Source organism: Heterocephalus glaber, unplaced genomic scaffold (genome assembly GCF_053883595.1).
Source record: "Heterocephalus glaber isolate CG9 unplaced genomic scaffold, H.glaber_assembly_v1.0 deba00001463, whole genome shotgun sequence".
Classification (NCBI taxonomy): Eukaryota; Metazoa; Chordata; class Mammalia; order Rodentia; family Bathyergidae; genus Heterocephalus; species Heterocephalus glaber.
Window position 1 is genome coordinate 1,005,268 of NW_028258310.1, and position 20,175 is coordinate 1,025,442.

A 20,175-nucleotide genomic window follows, 5' to 3' on the forward strand; every position below is an offset into this window, starting at 1 on the left:
GTGGCAGTAGTTCCTCTCTAAATATCTTGTAGAATTCAGCAGTGAAGCCATCAGGGCCCGGGCTTTTCTTAGTTGATAAGTTTTTAATTACATTTTCAATTTCATTGGCTGATATTGGGTTGTTCAGAATTTTTAGGTCTTCTTCGTTCAACTTTGGTAATTCATATGTATCTAGAAATCTGTCCATTTCTTCTGTGTTGTCCATCTTATTGGCGTGTAGGTTCTGGAAGTAGGTATTGATGATCCTCTGGATTTCTGCTGGGTCTGTTGTAGTTTCACCCTTTTCATTCCTAATTGCATGGATTTGGGCCTTTTCTTTCCTTTTTCCAATAAGGTTGGCTAAGGGTTTGTCAATTTTGTTTATTCTTTCAAAGAACCAACTCTTGGCTTCATTGATTTTTTTGTATCATTCTCTCAGTCTCCATTGCATTGATTTCTCCTCTGATCTTTATAATTTCTTCCCTTGTATGAGCTTTGGGGTTGTCCTCCTCTTCTTTTTCTAGAAGCTTGAGGTTCAGCATCAGGTTGTTTAATTGGGCTCGTTCTGTTTTCCTAATATGCGTATTCACTGCTATGAATTTCCCTCATAAGACTGCTTTCATTGTGTCCCATAGATTCCGATATGTTGTATTGTCATTGTCATTTAATTGAAGAAACTGTCTGATTTCTTCTTTAATTTCCTCTGTGACCCATTGGTTATTCAGAAGTGTGTTGTTCAATTTCCACGTGTTTATGAAATTTTTTGAGTTTCTTTTGCTATGGATCTCCAATTTCATCACACTATGGTCTGATAATATACAGGGGATAACTTCAATTCCTTTGCACTTACTTAAACATGGTCTGTGTGTGAGTATGTGGTCTATTTTGGAGAATGACCCCTGCGCAGCTGAGAAGAATGTGTATTGTGATTTTGTGGGGTGGAAGACTCTGTAAACATCTGTTAAGTTCATTTGTTCAAGAGTTCGATTGAGTTCTAGTATTTCATTACTTATTTTTAGTCTAGTTGATCTATCTATTTGTGACAGTGGGGTGTTGAGGTCCCCCACTGCAATTGTATTAGTGTATATATGGCTTTTCATGTCCATTAGTATTTGTTTTATATAGTTGGGTGCACTAGTGTTTGGTGCATAGATATTTATGATTGTCATCTCTTCCTCTTGGATTGTTCCCTTTACAAGAATGTAGTGTCCTTCTTCATCTCTCTTAATCAGTGTTGGTTTGAAATCTACTTGATCTGCTGAGAGGATAGCTACTCCTGCTTTTTTTCATGTTCCTGTCGCATGCAGTATTGTTTTCCACCCTTTAACTTTCAGTCTATGAGTTTCCTTTTGAATTAAGTGTGTTTCTTGTATGCAGCATATTGTTGGATTTTGCTTCTTGACCCATTCTGCCAGTCTATTTCTTTTGATTGGTGAATTGAGACCATTAACATTGATGGTTATAACTGAAACGTATTGACTTGTCATTGCCATGACTTTTTCTTTTTGTTGGGTTCTCCCCCTTTACATTTAATTTCTTGTCATGTCAGATGGGTTCATTCTGCTTTGCTTCCTGGGGTTGTGATCCTCAATGTCTGTTCCTAAGATATTTTATAAAATTCTTTGGAGTGCTGGTTTGGTATTCATGAAGTTCCTAAGGTGCTCTTTGTCATGAAAGTATCTTATTTCTCCATCCATTTTGAAAGATAGTTTTGTAGGATACATCAATCTGGGTTGGAGGCTGTTTTCTTTTAGGGCTTGGAATATGTCACTCCAAGCTCTTCTTGCCTTGATGGTTTGTGTTGAGAAGTCTGCTGTGATTCTGATGGGCTTTCCTTTGTATTTGATTTGTTTCTTTTCTCTGACTGCTTGGAGAACTTTGTTCTTCTGTTGTGTTTCTGGAATCTTAACAATTATATGCCTATGTGTAGATTTTTTTTGATCAAGGCTATTTGGAGTCCTATATGCCTCACTTATCTGTATGTCAAGTTCTTTTCCCCTGCTTGGGAAGTTTTCTGCCATTATTTCTGTGAAGAGATTTTTTATGTCATCTCCACTCTCTCCTGTTTCTTCATTGAGCCCAATCAGTCTTATGTTATTCTTCTTTGCATCATCTAGCAGCAGCTGGATTGATTTCTCATGTTCCCTTATAATTTTGAAGCAATTTTTCTTTTCCTGGTCACTAATTGCAATCTTATCTTCTATATCTGAAATTCTGTCCTCACACTGGCTCATTCTGCTGTGTAGACTTTCAGTGGAGTTTTTCATGTCCTGGAAATCTATTTGCATCTGTTTTATGGATTCCATTTGTTTCTTATGTTGGGATTCCATCATGTTCCTCATCTCTTCTCTAGATTTATCAATCATGTCTTGCACTAGGGGCACAATTTGTCCAATTACCTGAGAAATTATTTCTGATTTCATTTTTTCCAGATCCCCTTTTGTTGCCAGTTGAGTGGGTCCAGGTGGTTGAGTATCAGAGTGTTCCATCTCATTTCCCTTTGGGGTTGCTGTAGGTGATCTGGAAGTCTGGTTTTGAGACTTATTTACATGTTTTCTCATTTCGACTGGGGCGGGGGCCTGTTAGCGCCTGCACGGATTACCTCCTCTGTTCTGGGTGAGGTGGGACGGGCGGGAGCAGCACTAGGGATGCTGGCCCAGAAGCCCTTTCCTGTGGGCTGGGAGCAGCTGGAGGGATGGTGGCCAGGAAACCCCTTCCTCTGGACCAGGAGCAGTGGGATGGTGGCTCAGAAGCTCCTCCCTCTGCGTCGGGAGAGGTGAGAGGGATGGTGGCCCAGAAACCCCTTCTTCTGGGCCAGGAGCAGCGGGACAGTAGGTGACCCAAAAGCCCTTTCCTCTGGACTGGGAGCAGTAGGAGGGATGGTGACCGGGAAGCCCCTTCCTCTGGACCAGGAGCAGTGGGATGACGGCTCAGAAGCTCCTACCTCTGGGCCGGGAACAATGGGACTCAGTACCTTGGTCTGGTGGTCTGGTGTCCTCTGCGTCTTTGTAGTGTGGAATCAGGTGGCTGCCTGTCTGTAGCGGGGTGTTTCGGTGTCTTCAGCGGGACTCAGGACCTTGGTAGGGCATGCACAGACCTGCCTGTCTGCAGCGGGCTGATTCAGCGTGTTCTGTGCGACTCAGGACCTAGGCAGGGCATGGGCTGACCTGCCTGCCTCCCTGCAGTGGGGTGATTTGGAGTCTTCGGCGTGACCTGTAATTCTTAGTAGTATTTTCTCTTACACAGTGAGCTACTCTGAGCACTTTTGTGCATGTTGATAGTTAACACCAGAGGTAAGCCAGGAAGAGTCAGGAAGAGGTGCAAAGTCACAGATTGCTACGTGGGATCTTTGTTCATTTTTCCTCCTTGTTATAAAAACAAGTTTAAAGGCTATACCTTTTTATTCTCTTAATTTATATTTAGAAAAACACCAAGAAAAATCTTTTTTTGACCTTCCATTTTATTTTTATTTTTATTTTTAAAATTTTATTTTATCCCATTCGCCCTTCAACCCCCCTCCCCTCCCTCTGTACAAAAGCTTGGTTTCCATTTTTCCTTCTATTTTCACTTTTGTCTCATCCCTTCCTTCCTTTCTCCTTCCCTCCTCCCTTGTTCCCCTTCCCATTTGAACACTTTCTTCCCATTTCCAACATCCATTATACATTTCAGTCCTTATTTCCAATTCAGTTTCTCACACCAGGGAAACAATGTGGTATTTATACATGTATGTCCGATTCATTTCACTTAAAAGTATTGACCCTCCATTTTAAAATGGTCCCAGTTTTGCAAGTACAACCTGACGGTGACATTTTGAGGACAGACATTGTGTGACCCATAATCTTTTAAGATGTGCAGTCTAAGATCTCCTCTGTGTACTTTTGAAAAGAGAAAAAGACAAGACAGGATCCTTTTAGCGCCTCCATCCAGGGTTGAGCAAGTGCCCCACCCGACTTTCTCTCAAGGTTGGACTACATAAGTCGTCCATTTCTGCTTTCTGGGCTTGTGCTGTGCTCAACCCACCCTGATTCTCCCAGCTGTCTGCTTTGACCAGGCTAGGTGTTCCTGCCAGTCACTCGGAAATCTTTCGCAGGCTCAGGCAACACTGGCCAGTCCTATTGCTGTCATAACAAGGGGGAAAAACAAGCATCTGTCCTCACCCCTGGCATACAGCTACTTCCAGGCGTTGAGCTTTTGAAAGTGTTTAAAAACTTGTTTGGATCTTCCACAATAGATTAGAAAGGCAGAAATAAAGAAGTTGTACACAACAGCTGGGTTTTACTCAAAAAGTCACCCCAAAAGTCTATATCTATGAATCCATAACATATGATCGACTTACAAGTGGTTAAAAAAATAGCCTGGAGCTAGTCACGGTGGCACACACCTGTAAGCCCAGTACTCAGGAGGGTGAGGAAGGACGATCACCATGAGTTTGAGGCCAGCCTGGGCTACATAGTGAGTTCAAAGCCAGCCTGAACTACATAGTGAGACTCTGTCTCAAAAAAACCAAACCAAAACAAAAATAGCCTGGAGATACCACTTAGTAACCATGAAGCACATGTAGTTTTAGTTACAGAGATAAACTTGTAGTTAAATGTATCATTAAATGCTAAAACCAAACAAGGTGGAGGGAGAGATTAAACTGACCTTGGAGAAGTGACCCAGTGAGACCCAGCAGAGTACAGTAAAAGCTGTAGGGCTGGAGTAGGTGGCTCTAGGACCCAGAAGGTCATGGCAGATATGTGGTAGACGGTGTTTGACAGCAGCTGAAATGGAGCACTTCTTGCTAGGGGATGAGGGGCTTGCATTTTAAGGTGTGCCCAAGTGGAAGGAGAGTTTTGTCCCTTTCTTCTTCCTTAGCACAGCTTGGAGCTGCTACCTGGGGAGGAGGAGAGGAAAGCGGTGGACTTTGGCTAATCATGCTCTCACTGAGTTGTCTTTCTTTCCTAGTGTATCCATGGAAAACACAGGGAGACCTCCCACCTTCCTGTGTTAGATATTGCAGGCCAGAGGGGAGAGACAGCAGGACCGGACCTTTGTCAGCCCAGTAGCTTGGGCACAATTTGTTTTCCTCTTCCTCTTTGATCAGATGACACACAGGTGGGTCGCAAGGACACCCCCTTCCCTATGGGCAGAGCAGTAACTGTCCTCAGAGCTCCTCTATCTCCCTATCTTTCCTGCTAATTAATATCACAGACAGTTAAAGGACCTGAATTTCTTGATAGAGTAAAGTCTCAGAGTAAAGAAAGGAAGAGGAATGAGTTTTTAGGGAGAGAGGGGAGGAAAAGCTAACCAGCAGGCTCCTTCTTGTCAGCTGCCAGCCATCCCCTGGATGGCCACGTGGATCTGCACGGCTTAGGGTATGTTCCTAGCCTTGCAAAAAAGGGATTAGGTGAGCTGAGCTTATGTCCTTCAGTTTTTTGAGTTAGAGAGGTAAAGGAGGAGAAAGAGGATCACAAGAGCGGTTTACAGGACTCTTCTAACGAAATTGTTTAGGACCCAAAGATGTGTGTGACTGGTCAGGACAGCTTCCTCAGGTGCCATTCTGAGGCTGCCTCTCTCCACCATGTCCACACTGGAGACATGGGACAACTGCTGGAGACCCAGATGGTCTGTCCTTGTCTGAGTCTCCCTGTGAGCAAGTTTTAATTACATCTGACCCATGAACTGGGTATGGTGATGTGAGGGGACAGAGGGAGCAGTGGCTCACACCTCTGATGCTTTTATATGTAAGCACTCATTTCCTAGGGACCTAGGAGCCTCTATCTGCTGAAAAGAAAAAATCTGAAGGAGTTTGGCAGCTGATGGGGGCGGGGCAGATAAACTATGCACATATTAGAAAGTAAAGGGTTGGGGAAGTGGGGAAGAAAAGACAAAAAATGAAAGCCCCATGCCTCTTTACTTCCTGGAGCTGACTGGGCACAGGAAGTGTCACTGGACAGGGTCTGAGGAGGTCCCCAAACAAGTTGGGGAGTTGGATTCACCTCACCCAAGGGACAGGCTGCAGGTTAACTGACTTCCATTGCAGAAAAATAATTTTCAGGTTACTTCAGTAAAAGGCACAGAGAGATTTATTAGGCAGAATTTTAAAAGTACACTCTCAAAGAAATGAGTGTGGACCCTCAAGAGAGAGGCCAGTATTCACATTTTATTATATCTAAGTCAACATTATATGACATTGAAACTAATGAAAATCTCTAGCCAATCAGCACGTATGACCTGATGTATTTGAATGCATATTTCCTCTCACACGAAATTGATTGATTGGTTTTGTGTCATACTGATGCAGCTTAAAAGGAGAAAAAAAATGAAGACTTTCATAGTCAAATAATTAATCAGTCAAGGAGCTGCAGCTAAAATTAGTCAGAACTAGAGTTTAGATTGAAAACTTGGAATTGTATAAATAATTTTATAATCCTATAAATATCAATAAAGAAAATGTTTTCATATAATCTTTTCAGGAAGATTTAAAACATTTAATGGGTTAATTATTATTAGGATGTCTGAAGTAATATATGTGTATGGAAAAAAATTCCAATAGTACATAAACATAAGGAAAAATAAGATGTGAACCTTCAAGCAACAGAAGTGAGGTGAAAAGCTGCTGCTTGAAAGCGGTGTGACTGCTTACCTGTATCTCATTGTCCTGCTGCCTGAACCTTTGGAAATCCACACTATCCCTCTTCTTTGAAAGATGAGTTTTATCAAGCTACATCATGCACAGGTAAAAATTCCCTGTGATGAATGTGATCATTATGTATATCAAAATTGTACCAATAAAATTTTTTTTAAAAGATACTGGGCTGGGGATTTAGCTCAGTGGTTTTGCCACCTGCTGTGTAAGCACAAGGACCTGAGTTCGATCTCCGGTACCAAAAAAAAAAATACTGAAAAAAAGAGAAATATGAGCTCAGTTTATCCTGCCCAGGTATACTGCTTCATCCATACTCAGTATTATTATGCATATGACTTATTTCATCAGTTTTTAAGAACATTAACATTGGATTTATTTTCTCCTTACCATTTTTCAATTGATCCTCTTTCAGTATCCACTGCCTTTTTAGCAGTGTCGTTTGACCATCAATTATCTCCAGTGAGAAAATCAGCACTCCAGTTCCTTCCCAGGTCACCGCCTACCTTCTACTTGTTATACCAGTTTCTTTTACACTGACAGGGCTTAAAATATTTACAATACATTTGGTAAAAATGATTGTCTGCGATGCTCTTTCGATTGATCATAAAAACTCAGCATAATTGTTTCTTGTGGTTATATGTATATACATATGCATTTTTCCTGTTAACGTGTTGTTTTTGAGGTTAATTTTTTATTAGCACGTGTTTGAGGTATGTTGTGATTACATGCGTTGTTGGGAGTTGGTGCATGTACACACTCATCTTACTCCTTTTCACTTCCCCTCTAGTCCCTCGATCTCTGGACCCCTTTCCCACTTGCAATATTTTCATTGTATAGTCAAGCAGTGTGTTTGGAACTGTAGCAAACACAATGTTGCTTTATAAATCACTAAATCTATACTGTTCAGTGCAAACTATCATGCTTTTTGGAATGTGCTTTTTGTTATCATGAATTTTCTTCTGAAAGAATTGTACTGATACACACATTGATCTTACCCACACACATAAATTTAATCTAACTCTTACACAGATACTATGTTGTAACAATTCTTTAGGGAATGGTTTTTGTTGTTGTTTTGCTTTTTATTAAGCAGTGGCTCATTTGTACCAGTATATAAGTATTTTTCTTAAACACATTTTATAATTTCTGAAACAGGTTTTTTAAACATTTGAGAAAAAAACTGCCTCTCCACCACCCAAAATAGTAGAATGAAATTAGTAATAGCTCTCACTTTATTCATATGGCATCTTAGAACAGAGGAACTATGATGTAAGACTAAGTATAGGAACAAATGAAATTTTACATCTTTTTATGTGTAAATGGACTTGGTAATCAAATGTCATAATAATTTTTTATAATTAAAAACTTTCTTACCTTTGTTCCCATGTGAAATTGTGTATTATGGGTTAATAACCTTGTTGAGAACCTAGCTCACAACAGGCACACAATAAATAGCTTTTTAAAATAAAGATTTACCTTTTACTAGTGAAATAACAATCTTCTTTATTTTATCTTTACTGTTGATTCCTCTTCAGAAAGGAGAATATGTTGAACTCAAGCCTGAAGTGAATATTTGATGTATCTTGTTCTGATTGAACAAATATTAAATGTGTATGTGTCAATAAAAGCCATATTCTAAACAAGTGTGTTGTCATTCATGTATATATCAGGTTCTCACTGTAACAGTATCCTAATTTAAACTACTTGGAACACTGAACTTAAAACTTTATTTGTATAAAATCCCAACCTGTAGGTGGCAGCTGCATGAATAATTTATTAAACATTCTAAATGTGAAACGGGAAACTTTGTCTAGGGGGATTGGATCAGAAGTGGATTTGGAAGGTATAAACTTCTGGAAGAGAGAGAACATTTAACTTGGAATATGGCTTAAGTCCTTCCTTAGGTTTACTTCCTAGACATACTTCCTAGCTTAAGTTTATTTTAGTTCTTAGGTATGCACCTGAAAAATTGGATATAAACCCATACTTAGAAATATTTTATTATTGACTTCTAGTATAATCTCAGAAATGTTATCACAATGGGAAAAAATGGTTCTGACATATAATAAATGTCACACAGGAATCAGAATCTTCCCTTTAAAGTGATGGCATTCGTTTTTCTTATTAGAATTCTATTGACTTAATAATATTTCTAAAACAGGCAAAATTTGGTTAGGTGAACAAAATAATTTGTGTTTCTAAGTGGAAGCCTTAACACAATTATTGAATAGTGTACAGCTTCTCTTGCTTTATATACAAGGAGTCTGAATCCTTGCTAAGGGAAAAAGAAGTCTCTGGAGTAGAGTGAAACCAGTGGGTTGGGCCACCATGCAGTTTTTTGTGAGATAGTTGGAATGGAAACTTAGGCCACCACACCGTGTACTTTGTCAAAAATACCAAACTATTCTCATTTTGGGTATCAGATTGGGCAAAGTGTTAATAAGCAAGTATTGATCAGGATGGGGAAGATATTCATATCCTGTTAATGACAGTGTAAGGACATTTCTGGATGGAAATTCAACAAAATGCTTTGGTAATTTACTCTATGTAGTTATGTATGTATGTATGTATGTGCACACATAGGCACAAGGTTGTCCCCTCTCTCTTTCCATATAGTGTGTATAACAAAAGACTATAGATAACTTATTGTCTACCTTAAAATCCTAATTTAAAAATTATGATAAAATATCCACAGGAGTAGTAAGTACAATTATGATATACATAGGAGGCAAACTATGTGGCCACTAAAGAATAAGGTTTGTCAAAATATACCAATAAATACACATGTTCAAAATGTATTAAGTGAATATACACAGTGGTTTAACTGTAAGGTATGGCTCCATGTGTATAAGAAAATAAAATAACACTTATGTACATTCAGAGCTTGTATGTATGTGCAGGCCATTTTGAAGGAATATTTAAGATACTTCTTGAGTTCAAAGGACTTAGATAAGTCTCCGTGTAAGAGCCTTATACTTTTCAGTTTATACCATTCTGTAGTTTTTGTCTTTTTTTCCCTCTTTAATCACATACTGCTTTTTCAATAAAAACTGTACAATCTAAGGTTTGGACTATAATGTAAGGAGATTGATGAGTGAGGTGGCCAGACACTGACAGGAAGAGGTAACACAGAAAAGGACCTTTCTGCTTATAGAGTTGTGCATTTTTTATATCGACCAGTGAGGGTCCTCTCTTTCTCTCTTCCTTCCTTCCTTTTCTTCCTTTTCTTTCTTCCTCTCCATCTTCTTCAACATTTATTTTCTTTTTAAAAGTTTTCTTTTTCAATACATTCTCTGCGGGAATTGGTACATGTACATAACATTTCTTTTGTCACTCTCCCTTCCTCCGTCTCTTTTTTGTTGTTGTTATTATTTTTTATTTTATTGGTACATTTTAGGTATATAGTATAATGACATTCATCATTGGATATTTGTACCTTTACATAATATATCTTGGTTTTTATTTTTCCCCCAATCCCCTGCCCTCCCTTCAACCCCTCCACCCCTCCCTATTTACAAAGACTTTGTTTCCATTTTTTCATTTTCTCATATTAATTCCATTCCCTTCTTTCCTTTCCCATACCACGCTGACATCCTCTTCCCCTTTGCCCCTTTTCTTCCTATTTCACATTATCTATTATACCTTTTAGTCTTTATTTACACTTTCTATTTCTCACACCAGAGAAACTATTTGGTATTTATACGTGTGTGTCCTATTTATTTCACTTAAGAGTATCACCTCAATGTGCATCCATTTAGCTATAAGTGTCTCTAATTTCTCATTCTTTATGGCTGAGTAGTACTCCATTATATATATATTTTTTTCTTAAGTTCTTTTATTGTTACATTTTAGGTACACAATACATTTACATTTATCATTGGGTGCTTGTACCTGTACGTGATGTATCTTGGTTCTTATTTTTTCCCCATTACCTGTGCACCCTTCACCCCCTCCACCCTTCCCTATTTACATAGATTGTTTCCATTTCTTTTCTTTTCTCATAATTTTTCCTTTCCCCTTCCCCTCCCTTCACCTCTACGTCCTTGGACCTTTTTTCCTATTTCAAATTATCAATTATTCATTTTAATCATTTTAACCCTTCTTTACACTGTCAGTTTCTCACACTAGAGAAACTACTCGGTGTTTACACATGTGTGTCCTATTTATTTCACTTAAGAGTATGGCCTCAATATGCATCCATTTAGCTATAAATGACTCTAGTTTTTGTTCTTTATGGCTGAGTAGTACTCCATTTTATTAAAAAACCACATCTTCTTTATCCAGTTTCCAGTTGATGGGCACTTGGGCTGCTTCCAAGCTTTAGCTATTACAAACTGTGTTGCTATAAACATGGGTGTACATATATCGCTGTGGTATGATTCTTTTAATTCTTTGGGGAAGATACCCAGCAGAGGAATAGCTGGGTCAAATGGGACTTCCAGCCCTAGTTTTTTGAGGTATCTCCATACTGATTTCCACAGTAGTTGCACCAGTATGCACTCCCACCAGCAATGGAGAAGGGTTCCTTTCTCTCCACACCCCCGCCAGCATTTGTTATTGGTTGATTTCTTGATAGCAGCCACTCTTTCTAGAGTGAGGTGGAATCTCAGTGTTGTTTTCATTTGCATCTCTTGAATGACCAGTGATGTTGAACATTTTTTCATATATTTATTTGCTGCCTTTACTTCTTTGTCTGACAAATGTCTGTTCATTTCAGATGCCCATTTTTGAACTGGGTCTTTGAATTTGGGGGGGGTCTGATTTTTTTTTTTAGTTCTTTATATATTCTAGATAGTAGTCCTTTGTCTGGGGTACAACTGCTAAAGCTTTTCCCATATTGTAGGTTGTCTGTTATCTCTGTTAGTGGTTTCTTTTGCAGTGCAGAAGCTTTTTAATAAGATGAGATCCCAGAGGGCCAGGGATTTAGCTCAGTGGTTTCACCGCCTGCTACGCAAGCACAAGGACCCTAGTTTGATCACTGGTACCAAAAAAAAAAAAAAAAAAGATGAGATCCCAGTTGTTGGTTCTTTGTGCTAGCTCCCATGCTACTGAGGTTTTGTTCATAAAGCCTTTTCCTATGCCAATGTCTTCAAGAGTTGTATCTAACTTATCTTCCAGCAAGTTTAGTGTTTCTGTTTTAATATTTAAATCTTTAATCCATTTTCATCTTAGTTTAGTGCATGGTGATAGACATGGGTCTAGTTTTAATCTTTGGCAGGTTGAAATCCGGTTTTTCCAACACCATTTATTAAATAGGCTATCTTTCCTCCAATGATGGTGGTTGGGTCCTTTGTCAAAGATGAGGTGGCTGAGTATGTCTGGAGTTGCTTCTGCATCTTCTAATCTATTCTACTGATCCTCAGATCTGTTTTTCTGCCAGTACCATGCTGTTTTTTATCACAGTAGTTTTGTAGTATAGTTTCATGTTGGGGATTGTGATACCCCCAGCCATGTCTCTGTTGCATAGAATTGCTTTTGCTATTCTAGGTCCATTTTATTTTTTAAAAACACATTTTTTTTTTTTTTATCCAGTATCCAGTTGATGGGCATTTGGGCTGCTTCCAAGTTTTAGCTATTACAAACTGTGCTGCTCTGAACATGGGTGCATGTATAACACTGTGGTATGGTTCTTTTTAATTCTTTTGGGAAGATACCCAGCAGGGGAATAGCTGGGTCAAATAGGACTTCCAATCCTAGTCCTTTGAGGTATCTCCATACTGATTTCCACTGTGGTTGCACCAGTCTACACTCCCACCAGCAGTGGAAAAGGGTTCCTCTTTCCCCACAGCCCCACCAGCATTTGTTATTGGTTGATTTCATGATAGCGGCTATTCTTTCTGGTGTGCCAAATACCCTCACCAAAGGAAAGATAGCCTCTTTAATAAATGGTGCTGGAAAAATTGTGTTTCAACTTGCCAAAGATTAAAACTAGACGTATACCTCTCACCATGCACTAAACTAAAATCAAAATGGATTAATGATCTAAATATTAAAACAGAAACACCAAACCGGCTGAAAGAGAGGTTAGGTAGAACTCTTGAAAACATCGGTGTAGGAAAAGATTTTATGAACAAAACCTCAGTTGCATGTGAACTAGCACAAACAATCAACAAGTGGGATCTGTTCTTATTAAAAAGCTTCTGCACAGCAAGAGAAACCTTCCTCCGTCTCTTGATCCCCTTCCCAATTAAGAAAGATCTATCTTCCTACTTCCTATTATCTATCTTTATTTTACACTTTATAGTTTGGGGTTCTCATACAAGAGAAAGCATATTATATCTAAGCTTGTGTACCTGATTCACTTCACTTACCGTTCTGCTCTCACCCTCTTACTTCTCAGGTACACAGGCTCAAAGTCACTGGGAGTAAAGACTGTGTGTCCCCTCCTCCTCCTAGGTCTGTTCCCTGAAAACCACACCCCCCCAAAGACTGAACCTCAAGAGGAGAAGGGACAGGACATGTGGTCCTCACTCCAGAATATTTCAGCGTTTCTCCTCTTCCAAGTGATCAGTTTCCCCATGAAAAGGAGCACTATACTGGGGAGTCTCTTCACTGGAAGTCAGTGTTGTGCAGTGGTTAAGAAATAGAATGGAGCCAAAAAACAGGGCTCAAAATGCAGCTCCACCATGGTCAAGAGTGTAATCTCTCCATTTGCTTACTTAATGTTTCCTTGCCTGAAAAATGGCAGTAATAGTACCTATCACAAAGGGTTGTTGTGAGAATTAAATGAGTTATTAAAATGAGTAGAGGTAGGGATGGTGCCTGCACAAAATAAGTCCTGTAAAAATCTTTTAAAAATATAATTTCAGTATATATGCACTGATTTTGATTTGTAGTAGTATTAGAGAGTTTGCTGTCACAATACTTTTTCTTTTTCTGTATAATGTTCCTTTTTTCTGTTTGCCTGCATTTCAGATTTTCTCTTTCATACTAGTTTTAAACAATTTGATTACGATATGCCTTTGATTTTTGTAGTTGCTTTCCAAGTTTCTGGTGTCCATTGATCTTAGATCTATAGGTTTATAATTTTCATCAAATTGGGATAAATTTTGGCCATGATTTCTTCATATGTATTTGTCTTTTTTTCTAATCTTTTATTCTTTTTTTTTTGGTACCAGGGATCGAACTCAGGACCTTGTGCTTGCGCGGCAGGCACTGGAACCACTGAGTTAAATCCCCAGCCCTTTTTTTCTAATCTTCATCCACCCCCTCCTTTGGGGATTGCAGTTTCATGTGTTTTAGTATTGTTCCATATTTCAATGATACTGTTTCTTTATCTACTTGTAAATATTTTTCCTTCTGTTTTATTTTGGATAGTTTCAACTGCCAGGTCTTCATTACTAATCTTTTCTTCTGCTCTGAGTCCTATGGTGTGTGTGTGTATGTGTGTGTGTGTGTGTGTGTGTTTTAATCACAGACATTGATAATTTCATCAGTGGGACTCAGAGCTGTTGGGGTTCCTTGTCTCCCTTTCATACCTTAACATGGCCAGCCTATCTTCTGGGGTCTTGAATGTAAGGAATTCCCTCACAACAACAATTTTGATGCCTTTGTGTACTTACTGTCTTGTGTTGTTTCTGAGTCTATTTCAGTTGATTGTTTTCTTCTCATTGTGAGTTGTATTTTTGAGCTGCTTCATCTTAAATGTAGTCCTGGGGATCAGACCGCATCTCACACATGCTAAGCAAGTGCTCTACTACTGAGCTGCATCCCCCACCCACGGTGATTCTTTTTGATTAGATGCTAGACTTTGTGAATTTTATCTTATTCGTGCTGGGTATTTGGGGGGATGCAAGGTATTTTTATATTACTAAAGATACTAACTCGTGTACCCTTTTTTCTTGGTTCTTACCCCCAGGTTCTGTGCCCCTCCCTGCCTGTGTGCTTGGGGGCCTTCTCTGGACCTCACTGTCTGAATAGCTCTTGTCAGGCTCTGAGTCCTGTCCTGCTGTGTGGCTCTGCGGAGTGCAGTGCTGCCTGGCAGCGTATTTGTTCGTGCATGTGTGGTCAGCCTCCCTCAGCATAGGGTGCGAGCTCCATGAAGGCTGCCTCTTGTGTTTTGTTCGCTGCTAAATCTTGGGCCTAGAACAATTCCCAGGCACATTCTAGGCCCTCAGTGAATATCTGCTTAATAAATAAGCAAATGAGTTCCAGATACTGTTTTGGGTTCCTTCCAAATGCCTTATGAGTTAGACAACACTGGGAATTTTCTAGGAGAGGAAAGTGAGAAAAGGGTTTTTTTTTTTTTTTACATTTCGGAAACAATAGATGTCAGAAAATTAGAATGATTTTTTAAAAGTCTGGTATGATAATTCAGAAAAATAGGATTTATTATATTGACTTCGTTTCTTCAATTTACCGTGGAAATCCTGGTTGTCTAACTGTCTTTCTAAGATATTTTCCCAGAATTTAGAAGACAAAGTCTTAATTGTACTAGGTATACCGTGTATTTTTTCAATGATAACATAATAAAGAGTCAAAGTTTATAATAAACTCTCCTTCGTGTCTGGGTATATCCCCACCCCTCTGCTTCCCACTGTGTGAACAGTACCTGTGGGACTTGGTTATGGAAGCCTCTGGTCAGGCAAAGGAATGAGGTGTCTCCAGCAGACTACATGGTGCGTCATTTCTGTGACTGGCAGGAAGGAGCAGGTTCAGGAGGCCCGCTAGGTTACTGAGTCTTCGAACTCTTCCCTGTTCAGTAGACTCCATGGCAAATGTGCCAGTTGAAGTAGTGTCTTTTGTGACAAACCTTTAAATAACTAGACCTAGAACATAACTTCACTTATTTCATACATCTCGGCAGATAGAAACTACTTTTATTGCTACCATACTGTCCTGATTTAAATCAGGGAGCTGACACTAAAAAGGGGACTCTAGTTGATTGACCAAGCCCTAAGTTAAAGCTCTGTCACTCTTGCTTGTGTATCTTGGGGTGTTTTTCTGATTGTATTTCTGGCAGTCTCGGAAGAAGGATTTTCTTTAGTGAATTAATAAACAATTATTTAAAAAGAGTAATTATTTATTATTATTAATAAGCAGAATTATTAAAAATAATAGATGTATGTCAGAGAGTTTGAAGCACATGCATATATTTTGTAGAAGAAAACATTTTCATCAATTCACCAAAGAAAAGTATTTCTTTAGGGAGATTTATTGAAAAAATTAAATACATAAAATATTGATTAAATTGGTAAAATATTTTCTAGTTATTTAAAACCAGGTTACTTAAAGTGAGTCATGTACTTGAAATATTTTGCTCTTGCTTCAGAAAAGTACGAAAATGGAAACATTTCTTAATGTAGAGTTTATGTTTAATAACAATTTCTAAAATAGTAATGTTGACATATAATGCAGAAATATAGAATCATTTGGCTCTGTTTTCATAGTGAAAATATGTAACCTTATTTATGTTAAATTTGACTAGTTCTTATTTTTAGGCTTAAAGTAAGCAGTTTTTTATATTCTAGTGTCATGTAACTTTACAGTTCAGTTTGTTTTTTCTAAAAGGGCCATTAAAACATGAAATTAGTTTTATCAAATAATTAAACAATATTCTTTCACCTTGATGTTTACAAACTCTCACTTAGCAAAATAAGGGTCAGATACAAACTCTTGGACTAACAGAGCACCTGCTCTTCAGTCCCTGCCAAGCATCCCTCCATGCCTGACCTGAACATTGTATTTTCTTGAGCATTTCACAGTACTTCTCACCCCTTGTTCCCAGTCTTGACCCACTGACCCAAGAATCAAAAAAGTGTCACGTCAGTTTCTTCTAATTAGTGTGCTCAGAGGGCCTTTGCTTCTGGCCTCTCAACCTTCTGGAGGTGGGAGCACAAGCTGTCACCTGCATCATGCAGGGAAAATGAGGCTTTATTACATTTTTCCTGTTTTGCAAACAGCAGAATAAGCCCAGCTGAGACTACAGACGAATATGCTGGTTAGGAAGAAATTAACCTAAAATGCACTACTCTTTGCATGATTGTCTTACACATGACATGGTATTGACTGCATTGAAATACCCATAACAGAATGCCACATGCCTGAGATTTTTAGCAGATAACATAGTTGTTGTATCACACTTTTAATTTCAGTGTCATCATACATTTGATAAAATAATTTTTAGGGGAAGAACATCTCTGCTTAAAAAATTAAGTAGTATTTCAGTGCTTTTAAGTGTCCCTTGATTTTAAACATGGTTTTGGAAAATCCTGCAGTTGGTTAGTGAGCATTTGGTCTGAGTGCTCATTAATCAGTGCTGTTGGGCCAGGGTCTCCTGAGCCTTCTGGGTTTGGGGGAAATCCACTACTGTAATTAAGGGATGAAATATATCATGGTCACAAACTTACCACATCAGACAATTGAGGGTCTTGAACTAGTAGAATTAATCTCTTTAATTTTTTCCTTAGGTGTTTAAGATAGAAGTGCTAATGAATGGAAGAAAACATTTTGTTGAAAAAAGGTACAGCGAGTTTCATGCCTTGCACAAAAAGGTAACTTGGTTTTTGCTCTTTTTCTCCTTTTCTGTGTATGGCAGATGGCATAATATTAAGAACTCTTCTGTGATTCTAGTGTTTGCTGTGTATATATCATGACATAAATTGTTTCTCTTATCATGACATAAATTGTTTTTAAAGACATTGTTCAGTCACTTAAAGGAGTGCTTTCTATAGTAGGTGGGTTTTTGGTTGTGACTACTTACATACACAAATCTGAAGCTGTGAGCTCTTTGCAGTGTATTGTATTAGATGTTTTATGTTCAAAGAGAATAAAATCCTAGCCCTGTTTTAATCCATGAAATATACTTAGTATACTTTATAGGGAAAAAAAGCAAATGATCATTTTACAGGAAGAAATTTATTTAACTCAATTTATACATACATGTACCTGGAAAAGATAATATACAGGTACACGTGTATTCAAGAACTGGGGAACGCATGTAAAAGAAGCTTATAGCTGGTAGCTTTCTTTTGATGTTTCAGTTCTAGGATACATTTCACTAAAGTATTAGATGAAAGAAGCAGAGACTCAGAAATAATAACTGGAGGGAGAAATGATCAGACAACTGAATACTTTATCATCTACCCTGATTTTTTTTTACAGTTTATAAATTATTATTAGGGAGTTAAAAATTATTTAATAACTAGAAATACCTTATGAAATTGCCCAGAAAATCACTAGGTATGAGTACAATTTTACTATTTTTTCTTTCATATATTTGGAATATGTATGGACATATTATACTCCCATACATATGAAAGATACAAATAAAATAAATACACACAATGCATGACAAAACTCAATTTCTTTATTTCCTTTGTTAAATAAGAAATCAGATGGGGGCCAGGGATTTAGCTCAGCAGTTCTGCCACCTGCCTTGCAAGCAAGGTCCCGAGTTTGATCCCTGGTACCAAAAAAAAAAAAAATCAGATGGTTTGATAGTATGTATGTGAAGTATATTAAGAAAATTTTTTCTCTTAATTTCATTAATGACCTCTTAAATTTTCTGAGAAATACTAGTATATAAATAACCTAGTCGTGTACTAGCTCTGTATTATAAGTTCTTTAGTATTTTTTAAACTAAGTTTTCTTACCTTATAATCAGGAAAATAGAGAATTGCATGAACTTCACCAGGATTATTACAGACAGACTCATTAGCCTGTTTCCCTGCACTTCTCTGTCAGGAAGGCAAGAGATAAGTCACACTTAACTCTCCAATAAGATTCTTTTCAAGCCAAGGTTTACTTCCAAATGAAACAATACAGGTGAATACAGATTTATGCAAGTGTTGCCCGCAGACTGTACCAAAGCACCAACCCCAGGGGACTCGGAAAGAAGCAAGACCCAGAATCTGGGTCTCACTTCCTTCTCATGGAATTCTGTTTCCATGGAATTCTGTTTTTGTTTGTTTTAGAGGAAACAGGTTCTAGAGAGGTTTCTGCTGGGTACCTGGTGAACCAAGTCCCTACAGGGAGATTTAAGACCCATTCTGCTCTGCTTCTGCCCAGGGGTCTAGACCCAGCAGTCTGTTACGTGCAGGGTCCTTCCTGACCCCTGGCTGAGCACCCATTGCACCAGCCCCACTGTCTTGTCCAGACACTGGGGGACCACACGACATAGGCACAGCGGTGTGACTGCAGGTCAGGCCTGTCCTGAGCTGCCCAGGATGCTTGAATGGAGTCTCACACCCCCTCTTCTCTTCTCCAAAATGACTCATTTTATTCTGCAGCAGAGGATCCTTTCCCCAGTCAGCACAGGCAGTTCTCAATGATCATAATTGAAAACATTCCTGAGTTTTCTAGGACTTACTCTTCTCTTAATTTCTGCAGTTATGTTAATGAGTTGAGCAGGCTTATAATTATATAATGAGGTCTTTCAGAGTTCATAGAGTAAAATTTCTCACATTTATCAATTTTGCATAGTTTTAGCAGCTTTGTTAAAATATTTTAGACATCCTTAAAGGAACATAGAGATAAAAGTAGATCTATGGAGCAGTTTTTGTTGGGATGCATTATCAAATCTTCTGCCTTACAGAGGGAATAGCCACTGCTAGAAGTCTCCTTTACTTGCTCCATTGTGACTGTATTAGAGTTGGCAAAAAGGTAACTATAAAAGGCAATTCAATATAAGCAATAGTAAGATATAAAAATAAACATTGCACTGTCATCTCGACTGTAAAACTGTCCAAAGGAGGATTGAGATGGGTAAAATATCACACTAAACACAGACTTACTGATTATTGTTGTCCTGTTGTGAACCTTATCCTTTAATTACAATTTTGTTTCTCTCAATTTCCATATTTGAATTTGTGGCAGGCTATGAATGTTATATGTTTATGAGAAATGTTTTCCTTTTAAATGTAGTTAAATCTATTGTCACCTAATTTTCTTGAAATTACCAGCCATTTCTACAGTGTACACAATTTGTTTTTTTGCCTGCCCTGATCTTTTTTACATTCTACATTATAGTTCTCTTTTGCTAATAGTGTTTACCCAGTGTCCCCAAGTCGACGTTAAAGTAACACATGAACTGTTAGCAAGCGCCTTGCACCTCTGGGATGATGGTTGTGTGACTTCTCTCTTTGTGCCACATGCACACAAAAATGCCCCTAGCTGATTGTCACTGCTAATTTTGAGGCAGAAACCAAAGCTATCTCCTATTCAACATCGTGAAGAAAGTCCATAGTAATTATATGGACTAAACTTTTGTAGTTAAGAATATTACAATATTGTTTACACTTTTCTTAGGATTTCTTTCTGTCATTTGGAGAAATTTAAAAATGATTTTTCTATATGAAATTATTTTCTCCTCAAGTTACTCCTAGATTACATAGCTAAATCTTAGCTAGGGATAGTGGGACATGTCTGTAATCCCAACACTCTGGGAGGCTGAGGCAGGAGGATCTCAAGTTCAGACTCAGCCTTGGCAACTTAATGAGACCCTGTCTCAAAATTTAAAAAAGGACTATGGATGTAGTTGAGTGCAGAGGCCCTAGATTCAATCCCTAGGTGGGGGGGTCTCAGTGAATGCTGAATTGTACAGGAGGTTGAGGTCAGGGAAATAA

The 20,175-nt window shown here is 38.4% G+C and overlaps 1 protein-coding gene across 5 annotated transcripts in view; it reads left to right on the forward strand.

Annotated features, from left to right (window-relative positions):
* Nucleotides 1-20,175, forward strand: part of Snx24 (sorting nexin 24) — a 196,279-nt gene that overhangs the window by 77,849 nt on the left and 98,255 nt on the right. For 4 of the 5 annotated variants that reach the window (XM_013075756.3, XM_087180517.1, XM_004854482.3 and 1 more), the window contains one exon: nucleotides 17,020-17,103. The exons of the other annotated variant lie outside the window; for it this stretch is intronic. In XM_013075756.3, the coding sequence (XP_012931210.1) occupies nucleotides 17,020-17,103 (84 nt within the window). The remainder of the gene's footprint in view (nucleotides 1-17,019; nucleotides 17,104-20,175) is intronic. 5 annotated transcript variants of the gene reach the window in all.